Genomic DNA, 25,478 nt, shown 5'->3' with positions numbered 1-25,478 from the left:
CGAAACCATGTATTGCCCATTAACGACAAAAATTTATATTTTTATACAAATATGCATTTTGAAGTAAAATATAACAAAATATGCATTATCAATAAAATATGCAAAAATATGCACTAACAAATCGATGCCATTTTGCAGCAAAATGTGAGATTCGGATAGATAATTAGTCTACATTGTATTTGCAAGTTCGAGAAAAAACATGCATTTGCATATAAATCCGCATATAAATCACGTAACAAAAACATCGTCGAATCATCTAAAATTATAAAGGTTTATGTCTAGGCTAACACATATAATAACACTGTCCAACAGCATTTTTGGAACAGACTAGCGACCCTATAATTCTGAAAGGGCATGTTGAGTAGATAATTTTTGTAGAATTAACTTATAGTCCAGCTGGTCTGAATTTTTTTACAGTGGGTCAAAATTTTAATTTTTTGATCTAAGGTAGCATTAAATTTTGTAAGTTTATATATGAGAGAATTCTTATTATCATAGTTATATTGTGGAATTTTATGGCGATCATTTTTGTAGAAGATTTTAACCCCCTATCTCCTCTGTTTAGGGGTCAACTTGACCCCTTTTTCGAGAAAATCAAAAACAGTCCTTTCAAAAAGGACATTTAAGTATTAAAATATTCTACGAAATTTTTTGGCGTAAAATTTCATTGGGGCTCACCAAAGACACAAAAGTTGTAAATAGAGCCCTTTACGCTTAATTCGATCAAAAAATTAAAACTTTGACCCACTGTAAAAAAAAAAAATTCAAACCAGCAGGACTATAATTTTATTCTACAAAAATGATCTACTCAACATGCCCTTTAAGAATTATAGGGTCGCTGTACTGTTCCAATCAAAAAGTCTCAATTTGTTGGACAGTGTAATTAACATTTTTCACGTATCAAAGTGTAGACCTCTGTATTTATACCATTATTTACATCAAACCATGACATTTTAGATCATGCTAGTGTTGAAGACAAGATTAAATTAAATCGGGCAATTTCCTCCTCTATTGAACCACTGCTTAAACTACTTCTTCACCAGTTTATATTTTGCTAATTAAAAAAAGTACGTTGCGTATGAGTAATACTTAATGTAATAACAAATTATTAATAATCATACGTAGCTATCTGGTTCCGGATTTTGATTTTTTTTTACCAACAATACAAAATTGGCCAAACAATTTAATCATTAATTGAACTTTTTCTCCGCCAGACAGTGGCATAGACAAAAATAGGGAAATAAATCTGCAACTTCTAAACGAATATATTTCATGGGCCCACCAGGGGAGCGACCAGGGGTCCCCAAAGTTGGACATCTCGGGTCTTAGAATCTCCTCCTCGTCGAGCAATACAAAAAACCTCATTGAAGCTATCAATATTTGCATTTAAAAATTAAATTTTCAACATTTTTACCCACCCTATTCTTCTCTGCGGGATGTTTAGTTTATCCTAATAAATTTGCCACGTAAAATCATAAGGTAGACATGTTATATATCAATGGATAGGAAATTTTTTTCTATTATTTAAAACAAGTAAGGAAGTATGGTCGGTCAAGCCCGACCATATAATACCCTACACTAAGTAAAAGAGCAAAAACATTTTCCTTTTAAAATTTATATTTTTGAGTGATTTTTGGAAGTGGGCCTAATATGGGAGCTATGACCAATTATAGATCGATCACCATGTAATTATGGCGTGTGATTTATGTCTATATTAAATTTAGCTATGTTGAATTTTGTGTGTTTACCAAAATTTTTAAGCGATTTATGCACGTTAAAGTGATTTTCGGAAGCGGGTCTATATGGGAGCTATGACTAATTATGGACCGATCGTAACAAAATTTGGTGACATGAATTTTGCATATATAAAACTTATTCGGAGCGGAATTTGTGGAGATACATATATAAAAAAACATTTATGACCGATAAAGTCCAATTTCAGAAGGACATTTGTATGGGGGCTAGGTGAAATAATGGACCGAATTCAGCCAGTTTCAATAGGCTTCGTCCTTGGGCCGAAATAATTATATGTACCAAATTTTATCAAAATACAAGGTTTACATGGACAGCCAGCCAGCCGGCCAGCCGTCCAGATGGACGGACGGACGGACGGACATCGTTTAATCGACTCAGAAAGTGATTCTAAGTCGGTCGGTATACTTTAAGGTGGGTGTTAGACTAATATTTTTGGGCGTTACAAACATATGCACAAACGCATTATACCCTCCCCACTATGGTGGTGTAGGGTATAAATATAAATAACATTTGACAAATAAAAAACTCATAGAATATTTTATTGAAAAATATGAGTTTTATTGAATTTTTTTTTTTCAAATTGAAATTAAATTTTTATTTATGAATATTTTTTAATCAAATTTCACGGTTATATACATAGATTCTTCTCTTCAAAGTTTTAAAAAATCCCAGAAATGGGAATTTTTAGTTTTTCGACTACAATATCCATACCAGCAGCGGCATTATCGGAACCCTTTACAAAATAATTAAAAACCTATTAAGCCATCTAAAATAAGTTACTATACAGGCAAATCCCGGTATAACGAATCTCGGATTTAACGCACGGTCGAATTCGTAACATTGACCACTTTATATAACGAACGTTGCAAAAATTGTATGCTCGATATAACGAATTTTGAGAAAAAACAAACAAAATCAAACAAACGACCAAATTCTCAAGCGTTCTCAACCTTATATAGCGAATATTTCGAAAATCGTACGCTCAATATAACAAACAGAAAGTATAAAAACAAAAGTAGTAAAGAATGTAAAAATAAGAAGATAAGTCGTTACAGTACCGTTTTCAATGGTTAATAATTTTTCAGTTGTTAATAATAAAATTTTTCTATAGTGGTTTTAATTTCTTGTTTTCACAATATCGAATGAAAGATTTCGTTCGCATTCTAAGCGAAAGAAATCTGATTCCTTCACATAAATATGAAGTTAGGGAATCCAAAATCATATTTCTTTCGCTTAGAATGCGAACGAAATCTTTCATTCGATATTGTGAAGCAGGCAATAATTCACGTGAATTCAATATGGGAAACCGTAGAAGAATTTCATTGAAAGAAAAATTTAAGATTTAGATGAATGAATGAAATATGGAATAACAAAATTCTCAACATGTATTTTGAAGAAAAAAAAAACATTTTATCGTGACTAAGTGTTTCCTGTAAATTTAGAATATTCAAAATCTGTTTTTTTAAAATGTTTGTCTCTGAGTTTAATTTTCATTTTCCGAATCGAAATCTCTTACAATGAAGCCTTTATTTTTATTAATCGTGTATAATACACCAACACTTAGTAAAAACTACTAAAGATATACAAATTTGGACGATATTCATGCCTCTTAATGTTACATCGTTCATCCAACCTAGTTTAGTTAAATTCCAATATAGAAAAAGTTGTCCAAAAATAAAAAAAAAACATCTCGATATAACGAATTTTTCAATTTAACGAATGGCAATATATCGTTCGTTATACCGGGATTTGCCGGTTTTTTGATATCGAATATGCGGTAATTGAGGATTTATGCCCTAAAGTAGAATTTTAAATAAAAAAATCGTTTTTTTGGATGGACCTGATCCCCTCGGTATCAAAAATTTTCAAAGTTTTTTTCATTTAAAATATTTTACATAAAGTTAACTTTTCAAAAAGTATAAACTCCTTATACAAAACTTTTCAGAATTCTTTTAGATAACTTAAAAAGAAAATAACTAGCGAAAAATTGGCTTTTTTAGATTTTTTAAATTCAAATGCATATAACTTTAAATTTCGTCATGATTTTGAAATAATTCTGCTTTTATTTGACATATACATTTGTTGTTAGTTCAATAAAAAGAAAATAAGAGAAAAACGGGAAATATTTGGAACCGCTGTTTTCAAAAAACTGGAGTAGGCTGGGTAAAAATGTTTAAAATTTAATTTGCAAATGCGTATATCTCCTAAGCTATAAGAGATAATTGAGATTTTTTGTAGTGCTCTACGAGTAGATTCTATATGTCTAATCGGAACACAATTAAAGAAATAGGATAGTTTTAAAAATGTAACATACCCGAGGTGTCCTACTTTGGGGACAACTGGTCATGACCTTAGTAGGCATATGAGATCCAAATTCAAAATTTAAACTAGGCTACACTTCCTCTTTGCGAATGTCAAATTCCATTCAAATCGGCTTATACATTTAGAAGTTACAAATATATTTTCCTCTTTCTTTTCTATACCACTGTGCACCATGTAATTTTTCCTAAGGTTACGTATGAGTAACATTTAATAAAATAAAAATTATTTATTACTCATACGACTAGCCTTTGGTCTTGAATATATTATCTGACCAACAGTACAATTTCATCGGAAATGTAATTGTAATTGGTACCATCGGAAAGGTAATTAAATTTTTAATATTGTGATATTACAAAGAAATTCAATATCACGCCGTGAAAATAATTTGGTTGGTTCGAAAAGTTAGCTTAAAATGGAGGTTTTGGAGAAACTTCGAATGAGAATTGTATAAAATACAATGCGTGTTATTTCACATATCGCAAAGAAAATTGCAACATACGTAGACTATGTAAAATTATACATAGTAAAATGGTTAAAATTACATCATTTTGCAGAAAAAGAATTCCATAAATCCCAACAAAAATATTTAAAAAAATTTTCCAAAAATGTGAATATTAGGATTTTTTCCCATTGGGACCACATTTGATGCGAGGCTGGTATATTCCAAATATACCAAGGTATTAGGTGCATGACTAAAAAATACAATTTTTTTAAAATTTTTAGCTTTTATTTTGAAACATTCACAGAAAAAACTATTTCTTAAACCGTTTCAATTCAAATATTTGTCACATATTAAACTGGTTTCAATTATTTCATAATTAAATCAAGTATTCATTTGCTCAAAAACAAAATGCTTTAAATAAATTTATATTGTACAAACACAGAAAAAATTATATTTCAATTCAAACATTTATCCCATATTGAACTGGTTTCAATTATTTCATAATTAAGTCAAATATTCATTTGCTCAAAAACAAAATTTCTTGATATTTTCTATTGAATTTTGAGTTTTGAATTTGATTATTTTGACAATTGAATTTACAATTTTCGTTATTGGTTGAATTTCAAATACAAAAATTATTGAATAGATAATTTTCGTAATTGAAAACACATTTTTGTTATTTTTTGTGTTTCATTACGAAAATAATCTATTCAATAATTTTTGTATTTGAAATTCAACCAATAACGAAAACTGTATATTCAATTGTCAAAATAATCAAATTCAAAACTCAAAATTCAATAGAAAATATCAAGAAATTTTGTTTTTGAGCAAATGAATATTTGATTTAATTATGAAATGACCTGTTACCATCTTTCCGGCAACGTATGGATTTCGAGCCAAAAGAACTGCTCATCTTTTGAGGCCAAGAATCATGCCAATATCGGATACTCTGCTCCAAAGTGAAGCGTATCCCAGATAGAGAGATCTGCATCGATCGAAACAAAAAGTAGTCGGACTATAAAGCGGGTGAGGCAAAACTTCCCAACCACTTCGTTCTAAATAGTTTTTAACAGGTATTGCAAAGTGTGGCCGAGTGTTGTCATGATGGAATATTACGGTTTCATGTCTGGCCGTATATTCTGGGCGTTATCCGTCCAATTCTCTCTTCAAACGAATCAGTTGCGTTCTGTACAGGTTCCATGTATCAGTCTGGTCAGATTTCAGCAGTTCATAATAGATATGACCATTTTGGTCGATTCGGATGGTTTCCCGGGCTTCACATACGACCTCTTATGCTTCGGATTATCGTAATGGATCCATTTTTCATCGCAAGTAATGACTCGGTGCAGAAATAATTTTCTTTTATAGCGTAATCGCCTTTCAATTCGTATGGTACCCAATTTCCCTGCTTTTGAATGAATCCTGCTGCTTGCAAACGTTTTGAAATTGCTGACTGAGTAGCTCCCAATGATTTTGTAAGCTCTTGTTGAGTTTAGCAACTGGGCGATGTTGTATTAGTCAGTCACTCAATAATGTTACCCTTTCATATAAATAAATAAAGATAGATAGACCTTAGATACTGATGCTTGAATGTTTTAATTCTAAAATATTTTCCAGAATAACTCTCAGCTAAGATTAGTTCCACATCCTTGTTATTAAAACAATTTTCAAATTAAATGTTCTTCCTTTGAGTGCAATTTTACTAATCACAATACCATTTAACAACATTCTTTCAACCATCCTTTAACTAAACTTCAATTGATGTCGTTATTAAAATCTATTAATTTTTTCTCTTGTACGGCAGACTTTTTCAATTTGAAAATGTTCAACGCTGTTGTCGCATTCATTTCAGCATTATTTTCCAAAAGCCCTTTTGAAAAGTTGCCAACGAGTTTTTGAGTTTTGTTTTGTTGGCTGGCGAAAATCTCTTGTGACTGTCATTACAGTTGTTATCACAATGTTGACATTGTTGCTGCTACGCAATATGTAGATTTTTTCCAATTTTTTTTTTTTTGCTTTGAGTTTGTAACTTTTTTTGTTTTTTCTTATTTTCTTGTTGCAAGTGGAATGACCAACATTTTTGTGCAACATTTACCACTCTACATTTTTAGTTTGATCCTTTTACAATGTAAACTCACACAAAACAACAAACAAAAATTGGTTGTTAGTTTAAATTACAAAAAGTTTTCTGCTGTTTTATGTGGTTTCTTATTTTGTGACTACATTCAAGTACTTTATGTTAATACGAGAGTGACTATAACATTGTTGACTGGTTGAGATTTGTGAAAAATATTTATGAGTAAAACATGGGCTCCACCATCCACCATGATGTATGAATTTGTAACAGAAGTTTTATTACAATTGAGGATTTTCGTTGCCATTGACAGTAAATACCTTAGTTTGTTGGCTGATAAGCCTGAGAGATTTAAAAAATAAAGGGAACAGAAGTTTCAAATTTATATGAATAAAATATGTTAATACTAAATTATTTGGTAACAAGCTGTACTGCATTGGGTTTAAGTAAAGTCACTGGAGGATTATTTATTTTTTCAATTAAAGTCATACATTTTATTAGCTGATCTATCAGAATTAATACAAAATGTTAGCCAATGCACATAAATATAATCTAATACATTCATTTTTATATCAATTGGTTAATTGAAGGATTATAATAACTCAATAAAAAATCGAAGTAGTAAGGATTTAATGATGTTGTTATCGTTATACAGATTTTAAATCAAAATTAAAGATATGACGAATGTTCGAATTCCCAAATAATTCCCTAATGGTACCTGTTCGAACATCTTTCCATTTACTGTCTAAAATTGCAATTATGAACAGTTCTTTTGGCTCGGAATTTATTTGTTGTCAGAAAGATTGGAAAAGATCATAGCTATCAGTGGCCAATACTTTGAAAAATTTATATTGTACAAATGTTTCAAAATAAAAGCTAAAGAATTTAAAAAATCCCCTATTTTGAAGTCATTTACCCAATAATTTTTCAGGAATTTATAATTATAGTTCCAGAAACATGAAATTAAGCATGAACTAACTTTATAAATCAATGTCTTCCGAACGGGATGACCGATCTTGTGTCCGAATTACTATCCAATAGGTCTAAACTTGTTGCAAATTTCATCCCGATCGAAAGCCATAGATTTTTTAAGTCAAGGCTCATTTGACATGAAATCCCCCATATATATTGTTCTAAGTGAATAATAATCCAAATGGGGTGATAATATTTGTATTATTTCTTTATTTGAATGGTACTTTCTCAATATCTTGTAACTAATGAATCATGAAATTAGACAAAACTCCAAACTAAACTTTTAGCCACAATCGTTACTCTTTACAGACTAACATTTTAGTCGCATTCGTGGCTCTTTCTTAACTGAAATTTAAGTCAAAATCGTGGAATTTTCAGCTTACATTTTGGACAAAATCGTGTTTTTTTCAGACACTATAGTGACTCTTTCTAAACTAAAATTTAAGAAACAATCGTGTCTTTTTATATCCTACACCACCATAGTGGAGAGGGTATAATGCGTTTGTGCAGATGTTTGTAACGCCCAAAAATATTAGTCTAACACCCACCTAAAGTATACCGATCGACTTAGAATCACTTTCTGAGTCGATTAAAAGATGTCCGTCCGTCCGTCTGGCTGGCTGGTCGCCTGGCTGGCTGTCCATGTAAACCTTGTGCGCAGAGTACAGGTCGCAATTTCGAAGATATTTCGATCAAATTTGGTACATATTATTTTTTCGGCCCAAGAACCAAGGCCATTGAAACTGGCTGAAATCGGTCCATTATTTCACCTAGCCCCCATACAAATGTCCTTCCGAAATTGGACTTTATCGATCATAAATGTTTAATTTATATATGTATTTCCACAAATTCTGCTCCAAATAAGTTTTATATATACTAAATTCATGTCACCAAATTTTGTTATGATCGGTCTATAATTAGTCATAGCTCCCATATAGACACGCTTCCGAAAATCACTTTAACGTGCATAAATCGCTTAAAAATGTTGGTATACACACAAAATTCAACATAGTTAACTTTAATATAGACATAAATCACACGATCTAATTTCATGGTGATCGGTCCATAATTGGTCATAGCTTCCATGTAAGGCCCACTTCCGAAAATCACTCCAAAAATATAAATTATTGAAATTTTAAAAGAAACATGTTTTTGCTCTTTTACTTACTTGTTTTAAATTGAAATTTTAGTCACATTCGTGGCACTTTCTAGATTTAAATTTTAGACACAATCGTGCCACTTCCCAGTATGTAACGTTTCAGGTCCGCAATTTTTATCTAATTTATTCTTCTTTTGCTAACAAAAAATAAAAACCATAACATAAACTAAAAGTATGAGAAATGGCTTGTATATTAATTAAAATCAAATCATTATAGAACATTTTTAATATCGAAAAGGGTATAACATTGCTATAAAAATTAGAAACAGAATACTCCGTTCACTTTTCCAAACAGAATCGTTGCTCTTTATAGTCAACATTTTTGAGAGAATCGTGGTGCTTTATAGTCAAAAGTTTTGGAAGAATCGTGGCTCTTTATAGTCAACTTTTTTGAGTGAATATTCGCTTTTTATGGTGACCATTGTTTAGACAATGGTGCTTCTTTATAGTCAAAAGTTTTGAGATTATCATGGCACTTTATGGTCAAAATTTTGTAGAGAATCGTGGCTCTTTATCGTAAAATGTTTTGAAAGAATCGTGGTCCTTTACAGTCAACATTTTTGAGAGAATCGTGAATCTTTATAGTCAACTTTTTTGGGAGAATATTATGTTTGAGAGTAGTCTAAATTTTGTAGAGAATCGAGGCTCTTTATAATCAACATTTTTGAGAGAATCGTGGCTCTTTATAGGCAACAGTTTTAAGATAATCTTCGTCGTTTATAGTCTAAATTTTTGAGAGAATCGTGGCTCCTTATTGTCAATAGTTTCGATATAATCGTGGTCTTTTATAGTCAAAACTTTTGAGAGAATCGAGGCTATTTACCGTCAAAAGTTTTGAGAGCATGGTGACTACCTTTAGTCTATATATTAAATACAATCGGAAATATTTCTAGCTTAAATTTTGGACACAATCGTATCTCTTTAATAAGAATCGTGGCTGTATCTGGCGTAATTTAGAAATCGTGTCAAAGAATATTTTTGATAGAATCGTGGATCGTTATAGACAATTTTTTGAGAGAATCGTGACGTGAAAATGTTTGGGAGAATCGTGGTCCTTTATATTCAAAATTTTGTAGGGAATCGTGGTCCTTTATATTCAATATTTTGTAAAGATTTGTGGCTCTTTAAAGTCAAAATTTTTGAGATAATCATGGTCCTTTATATTCAAAATTTTGTAGAGAATCTTGGCTCTTCATAGGCAAAATTTTCGAGAGAATCGTGGCTTTTTATCGACAAAAGTTTTGAGATGGTCTTTATCGTAAAAAGTCTTGAGGTAATCATGGTCCTTTATAGTCAAAATATTTGAGATAATCGTGGCTCTTTACCGTCAAAGGTTTTAAGAGAATCTTGGCTTCAAAAGTTCTGATATAATCGTGGTCCTTTATAGTCAAAATTTTTCAGAGAATCGTGGCTCTTTATAGTCAAATTTTTGAGAGAATCGTAGCTGTTTAAGTCAATATTTTAGAGAGAATCGTGTCTCTGTATAGTCAATAGTTTAGAGAGAATCGTGGTTCTTTATAGTCAAAATTTTCGAGACAATCGTGTCTCTTTATAGTCAATATTTTGAGAGAATCGTTGCTCTTTATAGTCAAAATTTTTGAGAGAATCGTAGTTTTTTATAGTCAAAATTTTCGAGAGAATAGTTGCTCTTTATAGTCAACATTTTTGTAATAATCGTTGAGAGAAGAATCGTGACTCTTTAAAGTCGAAATTTAAATTTTTGAGAGAATCGTGGCTCTTTATGTTAAACAGTTTTAAGAGAATCGTGGCTCTTTATAGTCAATATTTTAGAAAGAGTCGTGGTTCTTTGTTGTCAATATTTCAGAGAGAATCGTGACTCTTCAATATTTTAGAGAGAATCGTGGTTCTTTATAGTCAATATTTCAGAGAGAATCGTGGCTCTTTATAGTCAATATTTTAGAGAGAATCGTGGAAATATATAGTCAATATTTCTGAGAGAATCGTGGCTCTTTATAGTCAAAATTAAAATTTTTGAGAGAATCGTTGCTCTTTATGGTAAACAATTTTAAGAGAATCGTGGCTTTAAAACAGAATCGTTGCAAAAGTTTATAGAGACTAATAGCTCTTTATGGTCAAAATTTTAGAGAGAATGGTGGCTCTTTATAGTCCAAATTTTAGAGAGAATTTTAGCTGTTTATGGTCAAAATTCTTTAGAGAATCTAGGTATTAATAGTCTACATTTTGAAGAGAATCGTGGCTGCTTCTAGTCTATATATTAAACACAATCAGAAATATTTCTAGTTTTAATTTTGGACACAATCGTATCTGTTTATTAAAAATCGTGGCTAATCGATCTGTCAGTTGTGTCCAAAATCTATAGATAATGCATGAGTTATTATGTAATGAATATAATTTAAAAAATGCAAGAATAAAAGCCTGTAAAATGTATATAAATTGTCCAATAGCTACAAAATTATGGAAATGAATATGGTATAATCTCTTAAGTAGGGGCAGAAAATTTGGTTCAGTATATATCCTTTTTATACACTACAGCAAAAATTGCGTGTAATCTAACAAAAACTGTGTAGGCTTGTAAAACAATTTAATGAAAGTGTAAATATAAAACTATGTAAATTTTAATAGTAATTTCTATTAAAATCTTTGCATCGTTTGAAGAAAATACTCAAGTAATTATTAAAATGAATGAGCCAAAATTTGCTTCTGTCCGACCTTCTACCATCAAAGTTACTCATAGGCTGGATTTACACAATGATTTTTACAACGTCGTTTTTTCTTAATTCCCTTTTGAAGTTGCTTCCAAAATCATGTTGCGTTTAAAGAAGAATTTTGGTTGCATGTCTTTTTTTGCAGCCAGGGTTGATTTTTGTTATTTAATCAGTTAATCTTCTTTATTAAACTTCAAAATAACGAAATGAATAAAACGGAACAAGAAGAAAAGAAATTAGTATAAAGAGAATCTGAAAAAAGACACGAAAAACAAAAATCGAGTCTATTTATTTACCCCTACAAACAAAAAGAGACGTTGCAAAAGCAACATTGTAAAAATCATCATGTAAACACAGTGATATATCATTAAATTGTAATACAACACAACTGTATGAAATCAAAGGAAAATTGCAAATCATTATTTTAAGCTTACAAAAAATTAATTCATCAAAATTAAAAAGGATGAATGATATATCCGAATTTTCGTGCGCGAAAAAAACATCTGCTTAGATTTGGTTAATACTTAAGGAACCTCACAACTCAATTTGGTCTCACGATTTCTGATATTTCGTGACCATTAAAGTATGTTTTCAAAAGTATTCTCAATCCTCAAAGTCATATTTAATTGATCATTATAATTAATATTCCTTTAACTTTTAAATATCATATTATACCCAACGTTTGCCCTGTTTCCCTTTCTTTATTGCAATATCATACATATTGTACAAATTTCAACACTTAAACGTCATTTAACCATTCGCTTTCTTAAATCACAAGCCACCACTATAAATGTTTGTTATCTCCCTGATTTTAATTTCCCTCCACTATGGTGCATTTTCTGCAGAAAATATTTACTTTTCCGCAATATTGCTACTGTACTGCCTCAGCACTTAAATCGTATGTTGGGGTATTTAAAAATCTCCACCAAATCTTTAGTTAAAAATGAATACTTTCATCATTTGTGATGGTCGTCAATGGTTAAAAACGTAATGAATTTTCATGATTCTGGTTGGAAATTTGTGTATTTTTTTTTTTTTGCTGCAACAGCCATTCATTCAGTATTTCCGCACTATTCCATGTTGCTGTTGCCACAAAGTACCATTTTAAACATACTACATCTACATACAGATGAGGTACTTATTGGAGTACATTAATGCTAGTGTGCATGTTCATGCATGCTCATATGAATGTGCAAACTTACATTTTCAATAGTGCGTGCTGATGTTTGGTAGTTTTTTTTTCATTTTTGTTTTCGCGCTTTGCTGTCCAAAGTGCGGGAACAAACATTTAATCATCTGCATTTAACTACTTGTGTGCCAGCATCACTTTTACTAGCACTATTTAACTATAGCTCTTATTACGTTGCAAGCCGTGTCCAACTCTCAGTCAGTCATTTATTCACTTCGATATTTAATGGTCAAAACTGTGCAAGTTCTTGCTTGCACTTGTGTGGGTGGGTGGCTGGCTGGGTTCGGTAGTAACTACCGTGGGCATAACATGTCAGGGTTTGACCAAATACGGACGTGTTATTTTGCACGTTTTATATTTGCGAAGCTAAAGTTTATGGCGTGGTAAATGTTTGCAACAGCAGCAATAAGGAACAAAAAAAAAACAGCAACAAAACGTTCGCCAATAAATGTGGTCTTAAGTTGAACTGACTGATTTTCCACCAAAAAAAAATATAACAAATTTGATAGTAAAATATACTGCAATTGATTGTATAAATTTAAGAAGGATTGTGTACAATGTCAATGGCTTAGGATAAATGTATCCAAAGTGACCGTGGACGTATTTAAGTACATTACTTTTTTTGAATGAAGAATATTTAAAGTTGAGATTGATTAAGAAGAAATTTTGTTTTATTAAATGTTTAACTTTTAATAGATTTTATTTATTTGTGCTGATATTTGAGATTTGGCGGATGTACTTAAAACAAGTTCCACTACATGTGGAGATACGCAGAAATAAATTGGGATAGATAGGTCAAACACTTCTTCGCACTCAAAATTATGTTATCCAAAGATTCAGAAATGTTTGGTATTGAAAATTGCTCTTTGGATAAAAAGACAAACTCTGTTGAAAATGACTTGAATGGGTCCATGATCTCTCCCATAAAAATTTCTTGCTAGAATATGGTTCTATATTAGATAAATGTATATATAATAGCAGTATTTATATAAAATTCATAAAAGAACATAAATTCTAAGTAAAAAGAAATCACAATACAAAATTGTGTTTGTATCGGTCCATAGCTCACATGTAAGTACCACTTCCGAAACTCAATTAAATACGAAAAAATCTCTTACAAATATCGTTATTGTTATAAATAATTATAACATACTAGCTGACCCGACAGACGTTGTCCTGTCCAAATTAAAAAAAACAAGTAAGAGAGCTATATTCGTCTGTGCCGAATCTTATATACCCTACACCAAATTATACTTCAAAATACAAATTTTAAATATTTTTTGGTAAACAAAAGTTTTTTTTTCATTTTTTGGAACAATTTTTTTTCGAATTGTTATTTTTAAATATTTTGTTTTTTAAATGTTAACAAAATTAATTTTTTTTTCAAAGTCAAAATCAGACCCGAATTTTTTTTTCGACTTAGTAATCCAGATATATGTAGGTCGAAAATACTTCAAAAATGGAGGTTGTCCTGGTTTTTTAATCCTATCTCAGCCATTTGTGGACCGATTTTGCTGATTTTAAATAGGAAACTTCTCGAAAGCATGTCGGACAGAATTATTGAAGATTTGGATCCCGAAGATATTTGGGGTCTACAGAAAATTGATTTCAACAGACAGACAGACGGACATGGCTTAATCGTCCCGTTGAATGTTGAATCATATTTTAGTTAATTATAGTCTAACACCCACCTTTAAGTATACCGATCGACTTAGAATCAGTCGATTAAATGATGTCCGTCTGTCTATGTAAACCTTGTACGCAAAGTACAGGTCGCAATTTCGAAGATATTTCGATCAAATTTAACGATAGGTCCATAATTAGTCATAGCTCCCAATAGACCCGCTTCCAAAAATCACCTTAAAGTGCATAAATCTCTTAAAAATGTTCTTAAATACACAAAATTCACCATAAATAAGTTTCATATAGACGTAAATCACATGACCTAATTTCATGGTGATCGGTCCATAATTGGTCATAGCTCCCATATAAGGTCCACTTCCGAAAATCACTCACGAATATAAATTATTGATATTTTAAAATAAAAAAGTTTTTGCTCATTTACTTGGTGTAGGGTATTATATGGTCGGGCTTGACCGACCATACTTGCTTGCTTGTTTTTTTTAATATTTTACTGCTTTACTAAATTACATTTATCTCAATTGTTTAGCATATAAAAATTCATACTTCTAAACATAGATAAACATTTATATAGGCTTTTATAAGGTGTATATATTATATTTATGGGCCTCTTCATTTTCCTGTTATAGTCCTTTAAACTTGGGTCTCAAATATACTGATATTTTTTCATTCTAAGAATATTATATAGCTTTTTTTAATTAATTATATCTAGACCCTACTGTAACTTGAAATATAGTAAATACAGATCTTTTTAAAAATTTAGTTTCAGAAACACATGAATCGGAGACACCAATTCTATATAAAAAAATTAAGAAAGAATAGTCGGTCAAGCCCGACCATATAATACCCAACACTAAGTAAAAGAGCAAAAACATTTTTCTTTTAAATTTTCAGTAATTTATATTTTTGAGTGATTTTCGGAAGTGGGATTTATATGGGGGCTATGACCAATTATGGACCGATCACCATGAAATTAGGTCGTGTGATTTATGTCTATATGAAAGTTTACTATGTTGAATTTTGTGAGTATACCAACATTTTTAAGCGATTTATGCACGTTAAAGTAATTTTCGGAAGCGGGTATATATGAGAACTACGACTAACCGACTGGACTACGACTGGACCGATCGTAACAAAATTTGGTGACATGAATTTTGTATATATAAAACTTATTTGGAGCGCAATTTGTGGAGATACATTTATAAATTAAACATTTATGACCGATAAAGTCCAATTTAGGAAGGACATTTGTATTCTAAGTCGATCGGTATACTTTAAGGTGGGTGTTACAAACATCTGCACAAACGCATAATACCCTCTCCACTATGGTGGTGTAGGGTATAAAGAGCTCCAAATAATTTTGTCCACCTAGATTTTGATTTGGAACCACAGTGGAAGGTGAAGGGTATAATTATAGTGTTCGATTTGTGAATTTGTGAGAAGCTGTTTGAAATGTATAAAAATAGTTAAAAAGATAAATGATGATTACCGATCCTACTTTCAGTTGGAGATTGTGAGACGATAATCCGGGTAATTCCAGCGAGTTTAAATACTCGATAGGATAGTTGACGACATTATCTTGGAAAGTAACGGAATCCACCGATTTGTACGTCATCAATTCGAGAACAATTTCACTTTGAATCTTAAAATTCAATTCGTCGACATCAATGTTTTTCGCAGAAAATTTTTCAACCTTTCGGATGAGTTTGGATTTTGATTCGGTGAACTGTCAAAAAGCGACGGGAAATTGAATGCAACCGGTGGAAATGTTAACCGTGATTTTGCCGTTGGCAATGTCCAACAATGATTGAACGTTCTGCAGCTCGACACGCATGTTCACAGTCAATTTGAGTTTCTTGACATGTCTCCACAAAACTAACGACTCAAACAGGCATTAAGTTTATCTGTTGGCGTTGATCGTGGAATCACTGGCAATATTTGCCGAAAATCACCTGCGAATATAATCATCGCACCACCGAACCGGCTTTGATTGTTTCGTAAATCTTGCAACGTTTTATCTAATGCCTCTTTGCAAAACTCTGGTCATCGCACTCTTCTTGAAAATGTTGGATTTTCATTGGTTTGCATATTCAATTGCAACTTAGTGCTAACAACATAGCTGCAATTCCTGATAGAGCAAGTGCAGTATCATTCTAAGACAGTATCGTTGCCAAAATCAACGAGATCAATATGGTTTTTCCAGTTCCACCGGGAGCGTCAAAAAAAATCCCTCCAGTTCCAACTTTCACAACATTCATAAGAGTGCAACATTTGTTCCATTACACATGTCATATTTTTATTAGCTTCAGCCGAGATATTGCTTTCTCAATCTCATTTTGGCTAGGTGGTGTCGTTAGTGATTGGTTCAAGGTTATCTTCGACGCTACTATCATCTGATACCAACAGCATGGAAAAATATTGCTTCCATATCCTCAGTACATTTTCAGTATCTGTCACTAAGTTTCCGTCTTTATCTTTACAGGAGAAACTATCGTATTCCTATGTTTGGTGTTTTACTTTTTGGTAGAATTTGCGGACTTCATTTCTATTCCTGTACATCTCGATCTACACACACTCGCGCCTTTCCATTTATTTTTCCTTGCTGAAGATCAGACGTTTCTTATCTATTTTTTCTCCCGGTACCTCTCCCATACTCATCGCGTTACAGCTGTTTTTCCAGCATTTTTCTCTGCTGTTGCATTGCAACACTCCTACCATGTACCATGGGTTTTTGGGGACAGACTTTTGAAACCCAAATATGGATTTGGACGCAGTTTTCATGTAGTTTGCAATACGTTGCCATTCTGAGCAGATATCATATGGTTAAGGAGTGCTTCTTGTAGCATTTGGGAACGATCCTCTGTCGGATCGTTCGTGTGTTTCTCTCTAAATTCAGACGAGTGCTAACCTTTGCTTGAACAAGGTAATGATCCGAATCAATGTTGGCACCTGGGATCGAACGTACGCCTAGCACACATGCCAAGCAACGATCTGATCGGCTTCAATTTGGAAATGCCCTGTATGTAGCTTGGTCTCTCCTGAATCTCATGTGGACACATACCTCCTCGTACCTGGGGTAGCTGCTTAAAACATCCGTTTTGAAGTAGTGATCCAATTTGTGAATTTGAATTACAAAATAATATTGTTACATGTTAACCTTTTCAAAACGTTGGTTTATTTCCTTTAAATAAACCGAATACTTTTGATTGCAAATAAAAGCTGTTTAGTAGTTTAAAAATTGTAACAAGTCTTTATTTATTTAAAATGTACAACAACATAATTAAATAGTCACTCAGTGTTTTTTTTATACACGTTTATAAATTCGCAGAAATACAGACACACTTTATAATGTACACGAATACAATTGAAAATACAGCACACTTTAAGGCACTCAGTTGATGTTTATTCGAATAGCGTCTCGGATAAACTCACTAACGACTGCAACCTCTGCCACTATTTATAAAACTGTCATCTGCACTCTAGATTGTTCTTTAACTGTCAAAGCTCGTATATTTCTGGTGAACTTTCTACAATGTTGGTGAACTTTCTACAATGTTATTTAACTATCAAAACTCGAATATTCGAATTCAAATATATGAGTCGCAGCAAACATTCAGCATTGCCATAGTTACGATCAATGATCAACTCAAAGCTTTTATTTAATGTTAATAATGCCCACAGATATGTTACAGTTTGAGAGGCACTGCTTTCAAATAGCATTATGCAACTTTAAATCAGCCGTTAAAAACGTTATATTTGAACTCAAGTACAATTTCGTAACAATATTGTTAAATAACTTGTTAAAATATTGAAATGGTTACAGTAAACATGTACAAATATATTATTTCTCTGGGTGTGGACGATATGCTGATTAATTTGTATCAAGATAGAATCGAAGTCTAGACAACAGATATCTTTCTCACCTTTCAAAATATATATTTACAATTTATATATTTCGATTTAGAACTCTACCAAACTTAAAAAAACGGTTAAAATATTTGATAATTTAAAAATTTATTGCTTGATATTAGTCAAGTCCTTGATATAGCCAAGTCCGTATGTCCGTCTGTATGTTGAAATCAACTTTCCGTAGCCCCCAAATAACTTATATACATGATTCATAAATCAATATATCGGGAATTCTTCCGACTCGGTTGTTATTTAAAATCGACAAAATCAGCCCATAAATGGCTGAGATAAGGAAAAAACCGGGATAACCTCGATTTTTGGCCTATTTGTTATCTATATCTGGATTACTAAAGGTAGGGTCACACAGCACAAATTTGTTTGACTTATTTACTCTTACAAGTGTTTTTTAAGATCAAACAGCATCAAATAAAATAAAACAAAATTTTTTGTTTTGAATCATCCTAAGTAAAATAAGTTTTTCAAATAAATAAAAGCATTCAAATGTATTTTATTTAGTGGTTATGTCTTTTTCGTCAAATATTTGTCATGTGTGACCCTACCTTAAGTCATTAATATAGACAATATGGATATCCAATGATAGATATTTCAAAATCCATTGCAACGATGTATAAAAGGCTTAGTATGTTGGACCTACAATGGGTCAAAATCGGTAAAAATATTTTTTTAAAATCGAATTTTTTTCACAAAAAAAAAATTCAATAAATTTAAAAAAAAAATTACAAAAAATTTGAAAAAAATTTTTTTAAATAAATTAAAAAACAATTTCGAAAGAAAAAAATTTTAAAAACAATTTTGAAAAAAAAATTAAATTTTGTTTACCTAAAAATATTTAAAAATTTTATTTTAAAATATAATTTGGTGAAGGGTATATAAAATTCAGCACAGCCGAATATAGCTCTCTTACTTGTTTTTTGATAGGACTAATCGCATCCAATTTTTTCATATGAGAAACATTTTTTACAATTAAACGAATGCACATGCCGATTTATTTTATGATTTCGGCAATAGTTCCTCAATTATGACAACAACCATTTTTATCTTATAAATATTTCGGGGTGTTATAAAAATATTAACTATCATAAACCGACTGTTTTACATATTTCCTCGAAAATATTTCCAATATAACAAATAACATAACTACAAACACAACAAAACCACCATAAATCAATAATAAGAAAAAAACACAATTCGTTAAACATTAATTTTTATATAAAACAACATTATCACAAACATATTCGTTCGATATATCGAATACATATCAAATAATGAGAGCCAAAACATTTCAGCCATTAACAATAAAATTTATTTATAAAATACATTTTAATTACATAAATTACACACTTAAAATACAACTTATAACAATTTTACACTTAAATTAAAATCAAATCAAGCAAAAAAAGTAGAAAAAAATAATACTAAAAACGCAAAAGAAATAAAAACTATAAAAACTATTTAGGATAATAACTTTATTTCCCTATTTAATACTCTTTTTTAAAACTTTTTTTTTATTATTTAACAATTTATTTATTTATTACTCTTTTTTACTTACTTACTTACGTACTTTATTTATTTTTTAAACAAAATACTATAATTTCGAAAAAGAAAAATAAAATCAAAAATTTTTTTTCTTTACTTTTATACGACAAACAACAAACAAAGCAAAAAAAAATATCTTGTGTTATTTATTGTTTTTTGCAGGAGTTACAATTCTTCTATCGCTCACAGTGTTTCTCAACCTTGTAGCTGAGACATTGCCCCAAGTATCTGATGCAATCCCCTTGTTAGGTAGCGATTGCATTTAAAAATAATTTCTTTAAATAAATGCATATATATATTAAACAAAAATAAATTATATACTACTACTACTACTACTCTACTACTACTCTTATATACAACTAAAACTACTACTACTAAATACTATACTACTACTACTACTTACAAATTATATATATATAAATATATACTTACTTAAATCTACATAATGTTTATATATTGTATATGTTTTATTATTTGTTTAAACTGATTTTTCAGTTTTATTTCTCTATAACATTTTGTTTCAATACTTCGGTTTCATCTTATTTTCTTTGTGTATTTGTATTAATTGTTGTTGTTTTTGTTGAATTAATTAAATTAAATAAAATAAAATTATTTACCATCAAAAAAAAAGTATATAATATTTGATATTTCTATATATCTCAAATATATTATATACATTTTTCTTTGTCTGTCTTAACATATTTATATAAATATATTTGTAAACGTAATTCTAACAATTAAAGGAAATATTTTCCTTAATATGTTTTTTTTTTTCAAATAAATAAACAAAGTAACTCAATTAATAATAAATTTTAAATGTTTTTTTTCTCTGTGTGTATCACTATTGTAACTTCTACTATGTTATTAAAAATATTCAAAAGTATTTAAAACTTTTAAAATAAAACAAACTTCTAAATTACTGCTCTACTACTGCTAACTACTAATTACTGCTATTATTCTAACTCTATGTATTCCAAAAAAAAAAAACAATTTTAATTTTTTATATACTTATTTTTATTATTTTGTGTTCCCTTTTCTTTTTTATAAGTTTCTCTTTTGTTGCCTACTTTGTGTTTGAGTTTTCTCTTCCCTTATTTTAAAAAAGTTTGGGAAATTTTGTTTGAAAAAATATTCTTTAAACTTTTTTAAATGCTATCGTTATCAAAATTTTTCTTCTCTAAAAGACGATTTCATTGGTAAAAGTTAATTTTGTAAGAATTTTTTTTTAAAATTGGCAACTTTTTATAAACATAATAACAAAATTGTAAAATTTTGAACTGCTCAAAACTTTTTAACTACTTTAATTTAAAAAACCAAACAATAAACTTAAAACTTGTTTTAGAATACTTTCTTAAAAAGAGATAACAAATTAAATTATCTGATCTTCTTATAATTGGCCTAATTACCGTAATGAAAGACCAGTAAATCATCTTCGGCTTTAACCCCCACGTTTTTTTGGTAAAACGTGGGGGTTAAAGCCGAAGATGATTTACTGGTCTTTCATTACGGTAATTAGGCCAATTATAACTTATGCTGCATTGGCATGGTGGAAAAAGGTAGAACAGGTGACCGCGAGAGCATTACTTGACAGGGTATATCGCCTCATCTGCGTCTCTATTACTGGGTCCATGAGGACCTGTCCCACTCATGCTCTGGGTGCAATCCTACACATCCCACCCTTACATTTATTGGTAATGGAGGAAGCCTGTAGGAGTGCATCCAGACTACCTGGAATATCCCGCGCAATGCCGGGTGATCTAGTTGGCCACATGCGAATTCTAGGCATCTTTGAAAATAATCCTAGTATTGCAATATCGGACTATATGTCACCAACTCTGGTGTTAAGTAGGAAGTTTAGGGTCCTTATACCTGAAAGGAACGAGTGGTTAAATCAGACATGGAATAATGCCGATCAAGTATGGTTTACTTATGGTTCCAAACAGGCTAATGGTGACACTGGGGCTGGTATCTATGGTCCCAATTTTCAAAGGGGTATCACAATGGGTACATTCCCATCAATATTTCAGGCGGAAATTTACGCCATTCTCATATGCTCCAATGAATGTTTAAGAAGGAGATTACGGAATAATAGAATTTTTGTTATGTCTGACAGTCAGGCTGCTCTTAGAGCCTTATCATCATATGAAGTGAGGTCTGGTGTTGTTATGGACTGCTGGACATCCTTGAATGAACTCGGCACACACAATGAACTTACATTGTGCTGGGTACCTGGCCATGAAGGTCACGCTGGTAATGAACGCGCTGATTGTCTTGCCAACAGGGGCGCTCGACGCTCGTTTATAGGTCCTGAACCGTTCTTTGGTATCCCACGTGGATACACTATAGAACATATTCGTTCTTAGGTTGAATCGGAATTTGCCCGATTTTGGGGTAATTTACCAGGACTAAGACAGTCCAAACGATTCATCACCCTATCCAAACGTAGATCCCAATTGTTGCTCTCGCTCGCTAAGGGTGACTTGAGGATACTTACTGGATTATTCACCGGACATTGTGGTTTTAAGTATCACCAATTTATGTTAGGTAATGTCGAGAATGAACAGTGTAGGTTTTGTGGACTTCATGCAGAAACCTCTGAACATGTTATTTGCGACTGCCCAATGCTGGCAACACGCAGAACTAAATGGCTCGGAAGGGCCTTAATGGCCCCGGGGGACATAACTGATCTCTCACCAAATAGAATACTTGGCTTCATACGTAGCCTAAATCTGTTAGGATGAAAAACATAAGGCTGCACAAAAGATCCTATGGGTCGCAGTGCGTAGAGCCTCACTAATAATAATAATCTGATCTTCTACAACTCTCAAGCTCATTTTCTCAATCTCTGGTTGTTTTTTATCGTGACGATAAACTGACAGTTCTCATACAAAAAAATATTAATTGGAGGTTTATCGTTACGAAAAACGATAACCAGATATTGAGAAAATGGGGGTCAGTCGATCACTTGATCTTTTTTGTTCAGTGTGGTTTAGAAACTTTTTATTTTGGAAATAATTCAGTAGCTTGTGAACGACTGGAAACATCTTAATGAAATTTCACGCAGTCAGTGCTGAGCTATTTTTAGTTATATAAATCCAAATGAAACAAAAAGTTTTCAGAAAATTATCTTAATATTTCTTATTTTACAATTATGTGTGAAACAAAATATCGGCCATATACTCGACACGTCTTCGGTGGTCCATATTTTCAATGACTCTGAGACATAATTGAGGGTCAATGTCGTTAATGTGCCGAATTATCTCATCCTTTAGCTCTTGAATTGTTCGTGGCCTATTGAAGTACAATTTTCTAAATATTCCCAAAAAAAATAATCCAACGGTGTCAAATCACATGATCGTGGCGGCCAATTAACATCGGTGCGACATGAGATAACACGGCCATTGAATTTCTCTCGCAAAAGTGCCATTTTTTCGCTGGCTGTGCGGCAAGTGGCACCATCCTGCTGGAACTACATATCGTGCAGGTCCATATCGTCAATTTCTAGCCACAAGAAGTCCGTTATCATCTCGCGATATCGAACACGACGACGAGTCGAGGTTTATGGCTGTTTTACCACACTATCGCGAAGAAAAGCTATGTTTTCCGCAGATCTAATTGGGCAAGCATGAACGCGCTGCTCTCCATGGTTGAATTTTTCAAACACTGAAACAATGAAATGTCAAATTAAGTTGGGCAAAAAACATAGATATGACTCACAATTAACATCGTGAATTATGGTTGGACCACCCTTTATATGTTCCCTTTACACCTCTATGGTGGTTTCAATAATTTCGATCGCCTAATCGATGCTTGACTTCGTTTCACTTCATCCACAATCTCGAAGGTTCCGATGTTAGTTGCCGCTTCCAGGTATGAGCTGGTCATCTCGCGATAGCGAACACTATGATGAGTCGAGATTGACGGCTGTTGTGCCACACTATCGCGAACAACAGCAATGAACGAACTGGGCGAGCATGCACAGGTTTGCTGAAATTTGCGCACAATTCTCCCGATTGTGGACACATTTGGTCGATTATGCTGACCAAAAAAAATCACGAAGTGCATGAAATACTTTTTGATTTGAACGCCCATTTTTGTAAAAGGCTTCAACAAATTTAACGCTCAATTTTGTACCTCTCCATGGTTGAATTTGTTAAACACTGAAACAAAGAAATGTCAAATTAAGTTGGGCAAAAAACTGGACATTAAGGTGTGACTCACAATTAACATCGCGCATTATGGTTGGACCACCCTTTATATGTTCCTTTCACACCACGAGGGTGGTTCCAATAATCTACACTTGACTTCGTTCCACTTCATCCGCAATCTCGAAAGTTCTGATATTAGTTGCCGCTTCCAGGTAGTAGCTGGTGATGCGATGTTCCAGATCTCGCATCCATACAACAGAATAGATTTATCTTGGAATTAAATAATTTGATTTTGGTTTGTTTCGAAATATTAGACGATTTCCAAACCAGATTAAACTGGGCAAATGCACTTCGTGTCTTATATATACGACTGGTTACAACTGCTGCTGTGCCATCAGCTGTATCAAATGTTCTTCCAAGATAGCAGAAGGACTTTACATCTTCAATCTCTTGGTCGAATACTGATAGTAGAAATCTTCGATTGTATCTCTGAGAATGAGTGCCTAAGTAGACATATGTCATTAGCATAATCTAAGTCATCCAACTGTCTTCTATACCCCACATAATACTTGTCTTATGATGGTTTGTTGCCTCCTGCATCACAACATCGAGGACGCAGTTAAAAAGTAGAGGTGATAAAACACAGCCTTGTCTAATTCAAGTTTTTACTATGATCTTGTTGCTCAGCTGTTTTCAATATCAATTTCAATAGGGCTTTGATTAGCTGTGTTATTTTCTCCGGTGTTTTCAACTTCCGAATAAATCCGACGACACTTGATCGATGCAACTCGTTTGCTACTTTAGCACCTTCTGCTATTGTAATTTCTCCTGATTTATACCATCACACTTCGCATAGCCCAAGTAATTAGAGCTTAAAAGCTGTGAATTCATTGATTGAGGTTTCCGATTCTTGTCCTCGATTTTATCGTACTTGTTTAAAATATAACCACGAAGAATCTGAACTTTATGATCCTTTTTAAACCCCATAGCACTCAAATAAGACTGATAACTGTGGCAGAGTCACTTTGAGTTTCAAAATAAACTCTTTATTTAAGCTTGTGATTACAGAGGCTAACTCCGGGTCTGCGAAGAATCTTCTTAACGTGTTGCCCGCGTTTGTATTAACGAAATCAGCTTTTGGCATAACTATTATAAGTCCGTTCCTTTCTCTATATTCTTTCTGGATTTTTTCTTTCTTCTGTGGATTGTGCTTTCTATTTTTAGTGCTAGTTTGTAAGCAAGATTTGAAATTATTTTGAACAAACGAATTCTTGCATGATGAATGAACAAAGCGAATCTTAATGACTGAAGATACCCTACATTTGTATTTTTAAAGTTATTGAAGTATTTAAGGTTTTTCCACATACATATGGAGGAATTACCAGTTGTCGCATTGAAAATATTTGCATCTACCATGGAAGCAAAGCATGTCGCACGAAATAAATCCATTTATATTTTCCATCTTCAGCAGATGGTTTGCATGATCTTTGACATACATTATGTTCTCAGTTTCGTGGAGAAATCGAATGCGGATTGACCTGCAAAAATATGTGACTGAGACTTTACCATAACACATGTTTTCTATCCCCAACAGGCCACTGAAGTTTCAAGGGCACCTGTGAA

The 25,478-nt window shown here is 32.0% G+C and overlaps 1 protein-coding gene across 1 annotated transcript in view; it reads left to right on the top strand.

Moving 5' to 3' along the window:
- The window catches only part of nAChRalpha6 (nicotinic acetylcholine receptor alpha6), a 531,258-nt gene that overhangs the window by 482,574 nt on the left and 23,206 nt on the right, over positions 1-25,478 (top strand). The window contains exon 8 of the mRNA XM_065500448.1: positions 19,870-19,956. Coding sequence (XP_065356520.1) covers positions 19,870-19,956 — 87 coding nt within the window. The remainder of the gene's footprint in view (positions 1-19,869; positions 19,957-25,478) is intronic.

The sequence above is a fragment of the Calliphora vicina genome, chromosome 2, assembly GCF_958450345.1.
Source record: "Calliphora vicina chromosome 2, idCalVici1.1, whole genome shotgun sequence".
Taxonomy (NCBI): Eukaryota; Metazoa; Arthropoda; class Insecta; order Diptera; family Calliphoridae; genus Calliphora; species Calliphora vicina.
Note: the sequence above shows the minus strand (reverse complement) of the source record. Positions and strands in the feature narration are given on the sequence as shown.